The 19255-nt window shown below is 33.5% G+C and overlaps 1 protein-coding gene and 1 pseudogene across 1 annotated transcript; both read left to right on the top strand.

Annotated features, from left to right (window-relative positions):
• The first annotated feature begins 3380 nt into the window (after positions 1 to 3380).
• Positions 3381 to 4717, top strand: LOC148691255 (receptor-like protein 2; annotated as a pseudogene).
• Positions 4718 to 17977: 13260 nt separating this feature from the next.
• Positions 17978 to 18844, top strand: LOC137712213 (uncharacterized). The gene is made up of 2 exons (XM_088683965.1): positions 17978 to 18121; positions 18284 to 18844. Exons 1-2 carry the CDS (start codon positions 17978 to 17980, stop codon positions 18842 to 18844), a joined length of 705 nt encoding a protein of 234 aa, XP_088540091.1.
• The last annotated feature ends 411 nt before the right edge of the window (positions 18845 to 19255 follow it).

The raw sequence follows: 19255 nt of genomic DNA, 5'->3' as shown, positions 1-19255 counted from the left end.
TGGAGGTACACGTAATTTTGGTTCTTGGATAATGTACAAGGTTCACTCTATGTGAAGATGGTAGTGTGCATGGCCAGAATGAAGAGAAAGATTAAGGACTAGATTGTACTTTTCATTGTATATTTTTAATTTCAATAAACAATGTGATGCAGTTTTTGTATGAAAACATTAAATGGTTCAATAACACAATATTTGTTTACTGATTCTAAAATAAACGAGGTTGAAAATAAGAACGTGCTCCAACAGATTGAAAAAAAAAAAAAAAAAAAAAATGAAAATGAACTATGGACTTCTTTCAATAAGCAGCACATTACAAAGAGGTTCCTCTTCAATCCAAGCCAGAAAAATAAACACACTGATGTCCATAGTTCTAATAGAAGAAATGTGGCCTCAAATAATATCAAAGAAGTTGGTGTTCCTTTCATGTCAAACTTCTAAACGTTTACTTAGTCAGTGAAACGTTCTGAAATCTCTCTTTGACGTATCGAAGGGTTTTGAAATCTCTCTTTGATGTATTGGAGGGTTCTGAAATTTCCCGTGGTTTATTGAAGGGTTTAGAAATTTCTCTTTGACGTGTTCAAGGGTTTGGAAAAATGTGCATTAATGGGCGGTCGTGGAACTTGTTGAAGGGTTTGGCCCCATCTTGACCAACTGAGGTCTTTGCTTTTTACTATGAGCAATATTGTTTTTTTTTTTTTTTTTTGCATTCTATCTTTTTTGTATTATTCTCTTGCATTATATCTTTTTAGTTTAATAACCATTCATCATGGTTTTTATACGATTGTGTGGAATTTTATGCCTTTGCCTCGGGAGGAGCTCCACCTACTTTCCACGGCTTGTTAGGTAGTTGGCAATGGAAGAAAACAATCTTAAGAGGAAATCTCACTTTGACATATTAAAGTGTTCGGAAAATGTACATTAACGTGTGGTCATGGCATTTCTTAATGATTTTGCAATACAATAATATTTTTTTTTTTTAGAAAACTTCATTTTCTTCCTAAAAAATGATGAGTTTTAGACTATAACCTTGTGTAAAATTAAAATCTAATTTTAGTCCCTGATAGATTTAATCATCTCATTTATGAATTATGTTTTGATGTTTTATTTCTTTCTTTTTTTTCCTATTTTTATTTTATTAATTACATTTAACTTTCATTTTCTTTTCATTCATCATAATATATTTTGATGTCTACATTTAGGTAAACTAATTTTTTTATATATATATAATATAGGAATATACAATTTGTATAATCTTCATTTAGGTACATTAATTCATTTGATATATTTCGGTATATCCATTGACACAAATATATAGGTACATTAATTCAATACGATACATTTCAGTACCTACATTTTGGTACATATATTTCAGTATTGATATTTAGGTACATTAATCAATATAATATGATTCGATATATACATTTAGGTTCATTATAATATATATCAGTACAAACATTTCAGTAGAGTCATTTATGTACACTTATGTATTTACATATTTATGTGTCACTAATTTCTTTTAATATTTTCTCATTTATGTTCATTTATAATTGAAAGAAATAATATGTGCATATTAATAAAATTAAAATTTTAATGTAGAGACATTAAATAAAAAAAATAGAATATAAATTTTAATAAAAGTACATTTTAGTCTTTAAAGGATTAAATTGAATATGTAATCTAACACCAGTTTTTTTTTTTTTTCCTAATAATGTTCAAAACCCCCCCCCCCCCTCTTTTTTTTAATGCTCATTTGGTGCTCAAGATTGAAAATGATGATTTTTCTTAATGAGTAACTTATCTTCTATTTTCATTTTGAACTAGTTACTGCAATTTTCATGCATTTATGTAGAGTCGTATATTTTATTTTCTTGCATGTTGTACACGCCACTAAATATTATTAAAATAAAATCAACATAAAAAATTGGTACAATTTACACGAGTCAAAAGGGAATTGGATTCTAATCAAATGATTATGGAAGAAGTTGGAGCGGTAGTGGTATGGTAGTGGGATTGGAATTGGAGTTGGAAGTGGGAATGGTTGTGGGTGTAGTTGTGGTAGTGGTCCAATTCCAAGTGTGCCGAAAGGTTGGGCGTTTCTTCTACACTAGTGCATTCATTTCAATGAAGAAACTTGCACTCCTCTGTTTGGAAACCCCAATGGGAAATCTGTTTTGTTTAGTAACCATCTTTCATTGCTTTTATACAATTTGCATGCATTCATGTAGGGAAATCTTTTGTTTTATTGCACGTGGTATGTGCCACTAAATAGTGTAAAAATGGGCCAACATAAAAGATTCATTTTGAACTCGCAATTTACACGAGTTGAATTTAAAGCGTTACACTTACAAGTAAAAAGAAATATCACTAGAATGTAGTACTAGTGGTAAAACAACATTTTAATCTTTAGTTGAGTTTAGTCGTTTTCATGTGCATGAATAATTGAGGTCTTCGCTTTTTGGTTGCTCTTATATATATGCAGACCCATTATTGTAAGCAATGTCTAAGTTTAAAAAATGGCTCATGGCTTCCTCTTCGTCTTCTTATTCGCTTACATTATCTCTGCAACTAATATTCATGCAAGCAACCAAATTGAATGCATCTCTCTCCTGGCCTTGCCCCACATTCTATCTTTTCCTCCTGTAAATTGGAGTAGTTATGTTGATATTTGTCCTTGGAAGGACATCAATTGTAATCAGGAGGGTTGAGCCACTCATTTGATCTTACCCTCCAAAAGACTCAAAGGACGTATGTTTGTCTCAACACTTGGAAATCTCACTATCTCACCCACTTGAATCTTTCTCACAATTCCCTTTATGGCACCTTTGAAACTAAATTCTTCTCATCCTTGAATCACCTCGAGATCCTTGATTTGAGCTACAAACTTCTTTTGAAGAGCTACCATTTTCTCTACCCCCAAAAAAATATCCAAACAATAGATTTGTTAAGCAATCACTTCCATGGTGGAATTCCATCTTCTTTCTTCCAACAAGCTTGGAACCTTACTCGTTTCAATGTCAACAACACCACCTTTTTTGGATATATCCCTTCATTTATTTTTCACCGATCATGTCCTTCGAGAAGATTTTTGGATTTTTTTTCCTCTAATGAATCTAGTGCCGACATTTTTTGTGTGCTCGCAGGAGGGGTGTTCCAAATTGCAAATATTTCATGCCGGTCACAATAATTTGTCAGGATCCCATCCAGAAGATATCTATAATGCTACCAAACTTGAGGAACTTATATTACCTCTCAATTCACTAAATGGAGCCATTAGTGAAAGAATTTCCAACCTCACCCACCTTGTAATCCTTGACCTCTATTATAATCATTTGAGTGGTGTGATCCCATCCAATTTCGGAAAGCTCTCCAAGTTAAAATTCATGTATTTTGATTTCAATAGTTTAGAAGCTAATTTGCCCCCTTCTTTGATAAATTGCACAAACCTCCTAGGAATACATTTGGGATTCAACTACTTGGAAGGAGATCTTACCACACCTAATTTCTCCAAACTCAGTCACCTTAGTAAGCTTGACCTATTAGGAATAACTTCACGGGTATCTTGCTGATAAGCCTTTACTCATGCAATTCACTAAAAGTAGTTTGGTTGAGTAATAATCCTTATCTAGAAGGATAAATACAACTTGAGATTCTTTCATTGAAATCCATGTCCTTTCTCTCGCTTGCTCATATACGATTGACCAATTTCACATGGGCAATGAAGATATTAATGGGTTGTAAAAGTCTTCACACACTCATCCTTACAAGTTCGTTTGACCACGAGACAATGCTAATTGATGATTACATGGTTGATTTTCACAAATTCCAAAATCTTCATGTATTGGGTTTGGCTAACTGTGGGGTAACTAGTCAGATACATGGTTAGTTATCAAACCTAAAGAGTCTAGTGATATTGCAGCTGATTGGTAATCAAATCACAAGGTCAATTCCAAGTTGGTTGGGAACTCTTCCAAAACTCTTTTATATGGAAATGCCAGCAAACCAAATTTCAGGTGAATTTCCAAAACAACTTTGTAGATTGCCAATGCTAATGGTGAATGCATCTCCAGTAAACGGTTATGAATTTGAACTTCCCCTCTTCAACAGTGTAATAAAAATCTAATGTTTTTGCTGCATAGACTGTTTTACTTTCCTGGAATAATAGACCTATACCTACTGAGATCGACCAATTGCAGCTTCTTCATGGGTTGAATCTTGGAGGCTACAACTTCTCTGGCAACATTCCAGACCAAATATCGAACCTAGAATATTTAGAGGGTTTGAATCTCTCCACAAATCATTTGTCAGGAAAATCCCCTCGTCAATGAAGAGCCTTAATTTCTTGAAAGTATTTAAAGTCTCCTACAATAATCTCGAAGGAAAAATACCAACGAGCATGTAGCTCCAGAGCTTCAATGCTTCTGCATTTGAGGGGAACCTTTAACTTTGTGGCACTCCACTTCCAAATGAGTACAGAGAAATTGATGCAGATAATAAGAACAATGTCGTCCAAGATGTGGACAACAAACGTGATGAGATTCCTTGGTTTTATATTTATGCAGCCCTAGGTTTCATTGTCTGATTTTGGGGAGTTTGCAGTTTTTTAGTTCTTGACAAGACATGAAGGTACATGTATTTTCGGTTCTTGGATCATGTCCAAGATTTGTTCTATGTGAAGATGGCAGTGTCCATGGCCAGGATGAAAATGACTGAGAACTAGATTGTTCTTTTCATTATATATTTTTTAGTTTAAATTAAAAAATTTGGATACACAAAAGTTTACCCACTTACTAACACACTCTCTAATAGAGGTCAATCCTACCAATATATGTAGGCCTGGCAATTCCTAACACGACCCGATAACCTGACACGACACGACACGAAATTAACAGGTGTTCGGGTCGACACGATAACGAATCGGGTCGTTATCGGGTATACACGTGGGTAACACGATACACGGTAAGCAGAATATTATTTTTATAATTTTATAACCCTAAAAAAAATAATGTAATAATTATATATATATATATATTAATTTAACAATTTTATACCCCTAAAAACTATAATAAATATATATATATATATTAAATTAACTATAATAATTATACCCCTAAAATATTAACTATCTATAATAATTATATATATATATATATTAAATTTTGAATTAAATTTTATAAAAACTATAATAATTATTAATTAATATGCATCCATTGATTTGATTCCATAATTGATAATTCCATTCCATTCCCTGCAGTGCCACCTTTTTGAAGAGAAAGGGAGGGAAAATGAAAATAATAAGAAAAGTTGAATAGGAAACAAAAAAGAGAGGGAATTAGGGAAAGATGGGTAGGCACCGTAGGTTGCCAGAGGGAAAAGTGAAAATTATAAGAAAAGTTGAAAATGAAACAAAAAAAAGTGGGAAAAATGAAAATTAATAGAAGTGGTGAGAAATTTTTTATTTTTTTTTAAGTTATTAACTTTTTATCACAAATATGACCTATCTCACTATTTTTATAATGACTCACGTGATGTACTAGTCCGTGTACCAATCAATTATACGTACAAAATAAATAGATTTAAATCTACTTAATAAATATATATATATATACACACACACCCCATTGAACTTGATGGCATACGAATTCTTCGAAACTAATTTCAACAATCCTAACGTCAAACTTGTTTGTATATGCTTCGAGATCATATCAGCAAAAAATCGCAAAAAACAAACATTCAAAGATCAAGTAATGGGACAAAACTTTTCGACGGTTATAAACGAAAAATCACGATTTAACAGTTATTTTAACTTCGATTTTGATGATTTTTTACAGCTACACTCCGTGACCCTATATGAATACAATGAATGAATTTGATCTTCAATTTAAAATATTTACGCCAGTGGATACTACAAAATCTTATGTTATACTTGATGAAAGTATAAAAAAAACTCCAAGTGTTAGTCAATCTATTGTTTTTATAGGATACGAATTCTCTGAAACAAATTTCAACGATCCCAACCATCAAACTTGTTTGTATATGCTTTGAGATCACATCAGAAAAAACTCACAAAAAAAAAAAAAAACATTCAGAGATTAAGTAACGGGACAAAGCTTTTCGACGGTTATAAACGAAAAATCACGATTTAACGGTTATTTTAACTCCGATTTTGATGATTTTTTACAGCTACACTCCTTGACCCTATATGAATACAATGAATGAATTTGATCTTCAATTTAAAATATTTACACAAGTGAATACCACAAAATCTTATGTTATCCTTAATGAAAGTATAAATAAACTCTAAGTGTTAGTCAATCTATCGTTTTGATGGGATACGAATTATCCGAAACTAATTTCAACTATCCCAACCGTCAAACTTGTTTGTATTTGCTTCGAGATCACATCAGCAAAAAATCACCAAAAACAAACATTCAGAGATCAAGAAACGGGACAATGCTTTTCGATGGTTATAAACGAAAAATCACAATTTAACGGTTATTTTAACTCCGATTTTGATGATTTTTTACAGCTACACTCCTTGACCCTATATGAATACAATGAATGAATTTGATCTTCAATTTAAAATATTTACACAAGTGGATACCACAAAATCTTATGTTATACTTAATGAAAGTATAAATAAACTCTAAGTGTTAGTCAATCTATCGTTTTGATAGGATACGAATTATCCGAAACTAATTTCAACGATCCCAACCGTCAAACTTGTTTGTATTTGCTTCGAGATCACATCAGCAAAAAATCACAAAAAACAAACATTCAGAGATCAAGAAACGGGACAATGCTTTTCGACGGTTATAAACGAAAAATCACGATTTAACGGTTATTTTAACTCCGATTTTGATGACTTTTTACAACTACACTCATTGACCCTATATGAATACAATGAATGAATTCGATCTTTAATTTAAAATATTTACACAAGTGGATACCATAAAATCTTATATTATACTTAATGAAAGTATAAATAAACTCCAAGTATTAGTCAATCTATCATTTTGATGGCATACAAATTCTCCGAAACTAATTTCAACGATCCTAACCGTTAAACTTGTTTGTTTATGCTTTTAGATTACATCAGCAAAAAATTGCAAAAAACAAACATTCAAAGATCAAGTAACAGGACAAAACTTTTCCACGGTTATAAACGAAAAATCACGATTTAAAGGTTATTTTAACTCCGATTTTGATGATTTTTTACAGCTACACTCCTTGACCCTATATGAATATCATGAATGAACTTGATCTTCAACTTAAAATATTTACACCAGTGGATACCACAAAAGCTTATGTTATACATAATGAAAGTATAAATAAACTCTAAGTGTTAGTCAATCTATTGTTTTGATAGGATACACATTCTATGAAATTAGTTTCAACGATCCAACCGTCAAACATGTTTTTATATGCTTCAAGATTGCATACGTTAAAAATTTCGAAAAACAAACATTCAAAGATCAAGTAACGGGACAAAACGTTTCGACGGTTATCAACGAAAAATCACGATTTAACGGTTATTTTAACTCCGATTTTGATGATTTTTTACAACTACACTCCTTGACCTTATATGAATACAATGAAAGAATTCGATCTTCAATTTAAAATATTTACACAAGTGGATACTACAAAATCTTATGTTATATTTAATGAAAGTATAAATAAACTCTAAGTGTTTGTGAATCTATTGTTTTGATAGGATACGCATTTTAGGAAACTAGTTTCAACGATCCAACCGTCAAACATGTTTGCTTATGCTTCGAGATCGCATACGCCAAAAATTTCAAAAAACAAACATTCAGATATCAAGTAACGGGACAAAACCTTTCGACGGTTATCAACGAAAAATCACGATTTAACGGTTATTTTAACTCCGATTTTGATGATTTTTTACTGTCACACTCCTTGACCCTATGTGAATACAATGAATGAACTCGATCTTCAATTTAAAATATTTACACTAGTGGATACTACAAAATCTTATGTTAATGAAAGTATGAATAAACTGTTAAGTGTTAGTGAATCTATCATTTTGATGGGATACGCATTCTACGAAATTAATTTCAATGATCCAACCGTCAAACTTGTTTGTATATGCTTCAAGATCGTATACGCTAAAAATCACAAAAAAGAAACATTCAGAGATCAAGTAAAGGGACAAAACCTTTCGACGGTTATCAATGAAAAATCACGATTTAACGGTTATTTTAACTCCAATTTTGATGATTTTTTTACAGCTACACTCCTTGACCCTATACGAATAAAATGACTGAACTCGATCTTTAATTTAAAATATTTACACAAGTGGATACCACAAAATCTTATGTTATACTTAATAAAAGTATGAATAAACTCTTAAGTGTTAGTGAATATATTGTTTTGATGGGATACGCATTCTATGAAACTAGTTTCAACGATCCAACCGTCAAACATGTTTGTATATACTTCGAGATCGTATACGCCAAAAATTTCAAAAAAACAAAAATTTAGAGATCAAGTAATGGGACAAAACTTTTCGACGGTTATCAAGGAAAAATCACTATTTAACGGTTATTTTCACTCCAATTTTGATGATTTTTTAGAGCTACAGTCCTTAACCCTATATGAATACAATGAATGAATTCGATCTTCAATTTAAAATATTTACCCTAGTAGATACCACAAAATCTTATGTTATACTTAATGAAAGTATAAATAAACTCTAATGTTAGTGAATCTATCGTTTTGATGGGATACGCATTCTACGAAAATAATTTCAATGATCCAACCGTCAAACTTGTTTGTATATGCTTCAAGATCGCATACGCCAAAAATCGCAAAAAACAAACATTCAGAGATGAATTCGATCTTCAATTTAAAATATTTACACTAGTGGATACCACAAAATCATATGTCATGATGATCGATGAAAATTGTGGATTTTGTAAAAGGAATAACATGCAAGCTTTGAGTTCCATTGGCAAGGTTTAAACTTTTGAGAAAGGCTTCACAACCTTGAAAGCAAAAACTCTTTCATTTTGCATATCCTTGCACATTTAATATTTTGTAATAAATTAGTAGTGTATGGATGTTTGTTTATTAGGCTCTTATTTTCAAGTGTAGATGTAGTACTTAAACGACAAATGTGTTTTAATGTTTTGAAGTAATATTTATGTGGCAATGTGTGGTATGTGTAAATTTAAGGAAAAAAAAACATTTTTCTTAACGGGTCATAGTGGGTCATAACGGGTCGGGTCACTTTACCCGTTGGGTAAAGTGACCCGACCTGTTAAGGACCCGTTAAGATAATGGGTGTGACGACACGACCCGTTAATATAACAGGTGTTACACGAAAACGACACGAACACGACAGACATGACCCGTTTACCAGGCCTAAATATATGTGTGAAATATATTGCATAAATATACAAACTATTTATATGATCAAACATAATAAATTAAATGTATAATCACTATTAGACTTATGACAAATTAAATTAGGAAAAAGGAATAAGAATATCTGGCATGTAAATCGAAGAGAGGTTCGATATCATTGCCTTAAAGCTGTAGATGCCTCCCTACGTGCAGGTTATGGTGGTGCCTACAACTCCAAGATACAACCCAAAGCCTCACATGATGTCTAAACTGTTATGCACGCCAATGGTAGACGAGATTGCCAAGTAGTGATCAATTGCCCAAGAATTATAAAGTAGGAATGTAAATTGACTGACAGAGATGTGAAAAGTGAAGAAGACAGAATAATTTTTTTTTTTTTTTAAACGTATTCTATTTTATGTCTGAGGTTTCTTATTTAAAGAACTTCTCATACCTCTTTGGAAAAGGATCATGACTCTTCAAATAAAACACAACTCTTAAATATTAAAAATAAATAAAATAATAATAAGTTTTGAATCTTTAAAATAAAATATAATTAAAATAACCAACAATCCCCCACAAGATTCAAAACTCTATGAGGAATAAAATAGACACAATTGCAGAAATGGAAGTATAGGCAATTTGTATACCATGCAATGAGTGTAGGTGTCTTTTGGACTTGAACCAACACCTAGTGTTCATAGTTTTCACCTGAAGGAATCATAGTGAACTAAGTCTTGAACTAGATTCCTCTAATTCAAATTACAACATTTGACACACGTAGTACTAATCAAAAACTTGGCGCGGGTTAGCGCTATTTATGGCCATGCTCTTAATCTCGATTCTCATGAGTGTTTTTAGAGAACAACCCAATTCTCGCAGTCGCGGCCTCACGACTACTCTCATTTAGGTGAGTCCTCCAAGAGTACATGTGACATGTACTCTAGGGGAGATTGCCCGCCTTCGAACTCATTCAAGACAATGTCCTTCCTTAACATCACATATTATCAACACAAATGTCATAAGGATGAGCAGAGGATTTTATTTCAAATCTCCTATTTTAGAGTGCTGGAATATAAGTCACGCAATGTGGATTGTTTCTACCCATTGAACCTTCTTCATGGGATCTCCAATCACAAAGGTTGGGTTTCCTCCCTAGGTGACTTCCTTATAGGTTTCAGCCCATCCCCCTCAACAACTCTAGGACTCTATTCCTATATAAACCTTTGGTCAATTGATCAGCAAAGTTCTTTTCTGATTTCACATAGTCCAAAGAAACAACTTTTTTATTTAACAAGCTCCTCACTAATTTGTATCTAACATTGATATGTCTATTTAATTTCTTATTGGTATGTGTGTGCCTCACTAAACCTATCACGGCCTTATTATCACAATGTATGGAGATGGCAGGTATATGCTTGCTCACCAATGGAATATCAAGCAAAAAATTCTTAATCCATTTAGTAGTATCAAGAGCTATGAGTTTAGATTCCATTGTACTTCCGGAAATTATTGTTTGTTTCTTAGATCCCCAAGATATAGCTGCTCCTCCCAACAAAAATACATATCTTAAAGTAGATTTCACTTCGGAGCTATCTGTGATCAAATTTGCATCATTGTACCCTTCTACTACATAAGGAAATCCTTTATAGTTTATAGAATAATCCAAAGTTCCTCTTAGATACTTAAACACTCGCCTTAAAGCATTCTAGTGTTCTTTACTTGGATTATGAGTGTATCTACTTAGCCTTCCAATCGCATAAGCTATATCGGGTCTAATTTTATTTGCTACATACATCAAAGGCCCAATCATCTGAGAATACTGGAGTTGACACACGGGTTCACCACTATTTTAAGTAAGCACACACTTATGGTGTCAAGACAAGATTGCAATTGAAAAAATTCAACTTCTTAAGCATTTTCTCAATTGAAACTAGCTTGGTTTATAATAAAACCTGCTTGTGTTTTTTCTACTTTCATTCCAAAAATAATATTGGCTTCTCCTAGATCTTTCATATCAAACCCCCTTGATAGATAAGACTTAACATCTTTCACAATTTCCAGACTTGTTCCAAATAATAATATATCATCAACGTAAACACAACATAAAATAATACATTGTCCATTGCATTCCTTATAGTAGACACTTTTCATGATCATTAATTTCAAAATCACATTCTAAAATGACTTTATCAAACTTCTCATGCCATTGCTTTGGAGCTTGCGTAAGTCCATATAACAACTTAACCAACTTACACACTTTATGTTCTTGCCTTTTCACTATAAATCCTTCGGGTTGCTCCATGTAAATTTCTTCATCTAAGTCTCCATTCAAAATTGTTGTTTTGACATCCATTTGATGAACTACTAAATTGTGTATAGAAGCTAACGGTATAAGGATCCTAATTGTGGTAATCCTAGACACAGGAGTGTAAGTGTCAAAATAATCAATTCCTTTCTTTTGAGTGAATCCCTTGGCAACTAGCCTAGCTTTGTACTTGTATATACTTCCATCAGGCTTTAGTTTCTTCCTAAATACCCATTTACGACCAATTGGTGTAGTACCGGGTGGTAAATCCGTTAACTCCCAAGTGTTGTTTTGTAAAATAGACTCAACTTCACTATTTATAGCTTCTTTCCAAAATGGAGCATTGACGGAGATCATGGCTTCTTTATATGTTGTTGGATCATCTTTAGTTAAAAAGGTATAAAAATCATCACCAAAGCTTTTCTCCACTCTAGGTCTCTTGCTCCTTCTAAGTTCTGCTGGAGGCTCTTCTTCATTTATAACTTGATGGCTAATGCTTGTGGAGGCTTTATCAGTGCTAATGCATGATCTATATGCCACTTGCTTTTGCATTCTAGTCTTGAAAGGAAACATGTCTTCAAAATATGTTGCATCCTTAGACTCCAATATAGTGTTATTCGAAATTTCATTTATTTCAGAGTTGATGACTAGAAACCAATATCCATAGTTTTAGGTCATATCTTCTTTCTTTTAGGTTCCGAGATTGCAACGTTAGCCAAACACCCCCACGCTTTCAAGCCTTGAAGTTTTGGAGTTCTATTTTCATATTTCATATGGAGTAGTAATGCTGTCTTTAATGATTTCTCTATTTAATATAAAACATGCAATCAACATTGCTTCCCCCCACAAATTTTTAGGTAATCCAAAACTCAAAAGCATTGCGTTCACCATGTCCAATAAGGTCATATTCTTCCTTTCTGCAACTCCATTGGATTGAGGAGAATAAGGCTTCGTATATAATACCATTCTTTTCATAGAAAACACTAAGATCAGTAAGAGTGTACTCACCACCTCTATCAAACCTAAGTCTCTTTAACCTTTTATCTAATTGATTTTCCACTTCTGTCTTGTAAATCTTAAATTTACCGAATACTTCATCCTTAGACTTTATCAAATAAATATAACTATACTTCAAACAATCATCTATAAATGTGACAAAATACTTATTACCAGCTCTAGTAGGTGATTTATTTGAGGCAAAAACATCATTATGTATAAGCTCTAAAATTTGGGTATTCCTTTCAATGGACTTAAAAGGTTTCTTGGGTTGTTTTGCTTGCACACAAATTTCACACTTATGCTTGAGATTCATGTTTGACTTGGGGACCAGGTCCAAATCCATCATTTTCCTAATTTTGAACAAATTTACATGTCCCAACCGTCTATGCCAAACATTACTAGATTCAACATTGAGAACTTTTGGAAGAGTATTGCACTTGGAAGAGACACTTAACAAAACAATCCTTCACTAATAAAATGTTTTCCAATAAATACATTATTCTTGGTTATTACAACCTTACAACTTTATAGCCTTGCTTTACCAAACATGATCCACTAGTTAAATTTCTTCTAATATCAGGTAGATGTCGCACGTCCATCAAAATTAAGACCTTTCCAGATGCCATCAATGACTCAAATTCCAAGCACTTGAGACATTGAGTCATTCCCTAGAGTTACACGTCTGCCACGTGATTCCTAGTAGGTTTTGAAACATTCACGATCAAAATAGACATGTACATTAACTCCAGAATCTACCCACCAATTCTTATTTTCATAAATAAAATTGACAAGGGAATCATACTTCAAATGTGTTTGAGTCTTCTTGAAGTTCTTATTTTGGTTGGGTGATTTTAACTTAAAATTTGTTCTCTTTGGTTTGAAATTCTTCTTATTATTTTTGGTGAACTTGTTTTTGTTTTTGCCAATTTTGTTGGTGTCATTTTCAATTAAGTTCACAGTTGTTTGCTTTTTGGTTTCCTTCCTTTGGGTTGACCTATGTTTCTCTTCAACCCTTACTTAATTCATGACTTGAACCAAAGTAAGTTCTCCTTGTTTATGCCTTAGGGTTCTAGCAAAGTCATTCTGAGGCAGTTTATCAATAAGGTAGGAGACTTTAAAGTCCTCACTGAACTTTGTTCCTTTCTTTTCAACTCTTCTTAATTGGTCCTGATGCTCATGTATTTGTTCCCCCACAGACTTGTTATCAACCATCTTATAATCATCAAAGTTTGAGATCATGAACCTATCCATCCCAGTGTCTACAATTCCATATTCCGCTTCTAAAGTTTCCCAAAGTTCTTTGGCGGTGGATGTAATAGCATGATACACATCATAGAGGTGATAAAAAAGGGCACTTAAGATTCTGTTGTGACAATGGTATTCTATTAGTTCAAGGGTTAGTTTAGAAGATGACTCTCTAAAAGAGGATTCTTTGTTTGATTGAGTTTCTTCAAGTGCGGATACAAGTCCTAAGATAGTTAACCAATATTTCACTTGTTTTTGCCACTTACGGAAATTATAGCCACTAAAATTTTCAGGCTTAACACTATTGGCTTCTTCTAAACTTGTTATTTATTATGTAATATTGACTAATAAGAAGTGAGAGAGAGGAGAAAGAGAGAGAGAGAAATAAGATTGCTACAACACTGTAGAAATTACACAAGTTTGTCATTCAAAAGTTTCAACAAATATAGAATGAACTATACTATTGTATAATATCCTTAGATCAATTAATAGTGATAATTACAAACATTTGATTAAAGCACCAAAAAGCAATTAATATATGAATATGCAATCATGAAATAGTAAACAGTTAACTAGAAAGCTCAATTAATATAGGATCAATCCCAGAGAATAAATGACAGATAAGCAGTATTAAAGTGCTTTCGTACCGAATAAAAAAAATATGCAGAGAATCAAAGATGCAATGAAGGCAGTATTATAAACACACTTCTTTGCAACTATATTAGTAATTTAAGAATCAAATAATTAACGACAGGAGTAAAAGGGTTCAACTGCTATTTAGATGCAATCAACGAAGGGCACGGTTAGCCTTTCCCAGAAAATTCAACGACCAAGAAAACTACAGTTATTGGGCTTTTAAAGCACTGTGAAAACAGATTGTAAAAATTTGCAATTATATTATCACACTTCTACGACTTTAGATAAATATATTGCAGAAATACACCAACTATTTATATGATCAAATATAATAAATTAAATATATAATCACTATTAGACTTATGAAAAATTAAATTAGGAAAAAGGAATAAGAATATCTGGTTTATGAACCGAAGAGAGGCACGATGTCGTTGCCCTAAAGACGTAGACACCTCCCTACATGCAAGTTATGGCGGTGCCTACAACTCTAAGATACAACCCAAAACCTTACAGGATGTCTGATCCGTTATGCACACCAACGGTAGACGGGATTGCCAAGTAGTGATCGATTACCCAAGAATTATAAAGTAGGAATGTAAATTGACTGACAGAGATGTGTGAAATCCCACATCGTCCATGGGAGTGATCCTTATATGTATATTCTCATCCCTACCTAGCATGATGCCTTTTGGGAGCTCACTGGCTTCGGGTTCCATGGGAACTCCGAAGTTAAGCGAGTAGCGCGCGAGAGCATTCCCAGGATGGGTGACCCACTGGAAGTTCTCGTGTGAGTTCCCAGAAACAAAACCTTGAGGGCGTGGTCGGGGCCCAAAACAGACAATAGTGTGCTAAGGTGGAGTCGACCCTGGGATGTGGTGGGGGCTCGGGCCGGGATATGACAGATGTGAGAAGTGAAGAAGACATGATAGTTTTTTTGAACATATTCTATTTTCTGTCTAAGGTTTCTTATTTAAAGAACTTCTCATACCTCTTTAGAAAAGGATTATCACTCTTTAAATAAAACACAACTCTTAAATATTATAAATAAATAAAATAATAATAAGTTTTGAATCTTTAAAATAAAATATAATTAAAATATTTAAAATAACCAACAATATGTGGAACACACCTGTATTAGAGAGTGTTAATTTTGTGTATTTAGTTAGTATGACTCTTATAGTTTTTATTTATTTGTTTTCATCATGATGTAAGGTTTGTTCTAATATATATAATAGTACAATAAACTATTCGGACATACAAAATTAACAAACTTGTTTACACACTTTTTACTTCTAGTACATGTGAGCTCCATTATTGTATATGGGTCTCTCTTATATTAAAGTGTGTCAATAGAAGTGCCAATTTGTGTGTCCAAGTGGACATAGTGTGTTAATTTGTATGTTCAAGTAGCCACAACAATAGTAATATATTCTTTCTAGTTTCGCCATGGTATCAGCCCAATGTCAAATTTGAGTATTTTATTATATGAACAATTAACAATGTTCAATTGTTCATATAATGACGACAATTAACATCGTGAAGCAGTTTTTACATGAACTTTGGAAATATACAAAATGTTTCTTTTAATTTTGAAAATATTAGTAGTTCTTCATTTTTGAAACCAACTAACTTGAAACATACTGTTAAAACTTTATTGAAATTCATTCAAATATTCTAAAATCATTACAACGATTGTTGTTTAACATATCTACTAATATTTGTTCTCAAAAGAAATGTCGACTTAAATTCCAAACTAACAAAAAACAAATTGTATGCACGTACTCCTCAAACTTGCATTGCTTCTCGTCTATCCATGATCTTTTCCTCCAATTCTTGAAAACTTGACGAGCACGGTTATTCCCCACTGGGATCTGGGGTCCAAGAGGTTTGAATCACATCACGAAGCACTAGTGTTTTAAACAACTCACCTTGGGGCGTGCCTAGGCGACCTTGGAGGCGGGGTGCTAGGTTTTCGCCTCTGTTTGTGGGTGCCAGCGTGGGGCGGCATGGGGTGCGCCTAGGCTTGTATTTCCTTTAAATTCCCTATAATAATTGATCCACTAAACTTGTATTTCATTTTAAATTCCCTATAATTGCTCCACTCGGCATTTATTTTATTTTAAATTCCCTATAATTGCTCCACTTAACCTTTATTTCCTTTTGAATTGCCTATAATTGCAACATTCAACTTTTATTTTCCTTGAAATTCCTTATAATTGTGGCCACTTAGTCTTATTTCTCTTGAAGTTCTCTATAATTGCTTGCAATAAAATAAATAATTACTGTTGTAAATAGTGGGTATGTATGCCCACATGCATACAGTAAACATTTCATATGCTTAATAGTGTAATTTGTTTGTTTCCAAGATAGTTGCTCTATAAATAGAGCATTACGAGTGTTCAACAAACAAGAACAACAATATAATAACAACAACGAGATAAAGAAAGAAAAGTTAGAATATTTTTAGTATCCTCTTATTTCTCTCTAATTTGCAATCATTTTGTGTAATGTTTTGCAACAACCTCGCTCCTATCCCTACCAAAGGTTATTTCTCTAACTTTTGCCTTTTTATAACACGTTATCAGCATGACTCTCTAACCCTAAAACATTTTCTCATTTCTCTTCGCCGAAAGAAAAAAAAAAGTTTCCTCTAAGGTTTTTACTGTTCTTCTTTTTCCTCTGCCTCAATTGCTGGATATACCCTCGCGAAGAACTGTTTGCACCATGTTTACTTCTAGTTCTCAACCTAACAGTTACTTATATCTTTGATTTGTTGTTTGGTGTAACTCTTGACTACTAACCCAATGTTTATTTATGCAATCCAAAATGGTGCGATATCATCGCCTATCTTGGACTACAGATTTAATTTTACTGCAAATTTTAGGTGGAGCAGTATAATCGCCCACCTTATCCTGCATATTTAAATTTGCCTGCTATTTAATTTTATTGCAATTTTAGGTGATGTGGAATAATCACCCACCCTGCTCTGCATATTTAATGTTATTGCAATTTTAGGTGGTGCGATATAATCGTCCACCCTACTCTGCATATTTAAATTTTATTGCAATTTTAGGAGGTGCGGTATAATCATTCACCCTGCTCTGCATATTTAAATTTTCCTGCTATTTAAAGTGGTGCGGAATAATCGCCCATCCTATATTTGATTAGATGAGAATGGTGCGGTACAATCGCCCTTCTCATTAATCATGTAAATCTCGAACCTGAAGTTTCGAGTACTTATCATTTTGGCCTAAAGATCAAAATTTGTAAGAACCAGAAATTCTAACAATATATTCCTCCAGAATACGTATTATTGCAAGTTTTTACACACCTCATTTTCTTTCAGAAAAGAAAATAACGAACTTGGCAAAGCTTAATTTTGTTGCCCTGGATATTATTGGAAAGAATTACCTTACCTAGGTAATGGATGCCAAGATCCATCTGGAGGGAGGAAATCTTGGGGATACCATCAAGGAGGATACCAATGCATCCTCTCAAGATCGAGTGAAGGCCATGATCTTTATCCGTCGCCACCTTGATGAGAGACCGAAGAACGAGTACCTCACAGTTGAAGATCCATTAATCCTCTAAAAGGCACTAAAAAATGGATATAATCACCAGAAAACGGTGATTCTTCCAAGGGCTCGTTATGAGTGGACTCACCTAAGGATCCAGGATTTCAAGACAGTGGCTGAATACAATTCTGCAATGTTCAGAATTAGTTCCTAGTTGAAGCTCTGTGGAAAAACAATAACCAAGGAAGATATACTGGAAAAGACTTTCAGCACCTTTCATGCCTCCAACGTGCTCCTACATCAGCAGTATAGAGAAAGAGGTTTTACTGAGTACAACCAGCTGATATCTGTACTCCTTGTAGCTGAGCAAAACAATGAGCTTCTGATGAAGAATCATCAGTCCCGGCTTATTGGATCTACACCATTCCCAGAAGTGAATGCTGCTTCCCTTGAAGGGAATACCACATCCTTTTGTAGCAATAATTACAAACGAGGACATGGCCACAAGCGAGGCCAGTGGAATGGGAAAGGCAAGAACCATGGTGTCCAGTTTCACAACCAGGTTCCAAGGCATAATACAGGCCCGAGCTTTAAGAATGCAAATCACCAGAAAGGCAAAGCTCATATGAACACTCCTAGAAATCATGAAGGAGTTTTCCATAGGTGTGGTGGTAATGGGCATTGGGCGAGTACTTGTCGTACCCCAAAACATCTGATGGATATGTATCAAGCCTCCCTCAAGGAAAAGGGTGTCGAGACTAATTTCCTCGACTAGGCTCAACCAATGGAAATACCTGATCCAGTGTCCAATTTATCAGGACAGTTGAACACAACCCACCTGGATGTTTCAGACTTTATTACTGAAAGAGGAAATGAAGTTTATGGGTCCGATTGAATCATTTATATTTAATGTACTCTTGTTATTTGTATTTGTGGTTTAATGAATAAACTCCTTTTTAATTGTAATTTCTTTACTCAGAGAACATGGATAAAAATTATGGTTATTCTCGAAACAAGAGCAATGGCGCAGATTTTTGCCTTGCAAAGTGCGCAACCATGCATTCAATACTGCGCAACCACACATTCAATACTTCGAGATCGAAAGTATTTCTCGAACTTGGTACTTGCAAAAGTAAAGGTAACAATAATATCAGGGCAATCAGATGTAATTGAAGGCTCAGGAAAA

This window comes from Pyrus communis, chromosome 14, assembly GCF_041283825.1.
Source record: "Pyrus communis isolate YQ-2024b chromosome 14, ASM4128382v1, whole genome shotgun sequence".
Lineage (NCBI taxonomy): Eukaryota > Viridiplantae > Streptophyta > Magnoliopsida > Rosales > Rosaceae > Pyrus > Pyrus communis.
The sequence above is the reverse complement of the archived record's forward strand: the minus strand, read 5'-3'. Positions and strand labels throughout refer to the sequence as shown.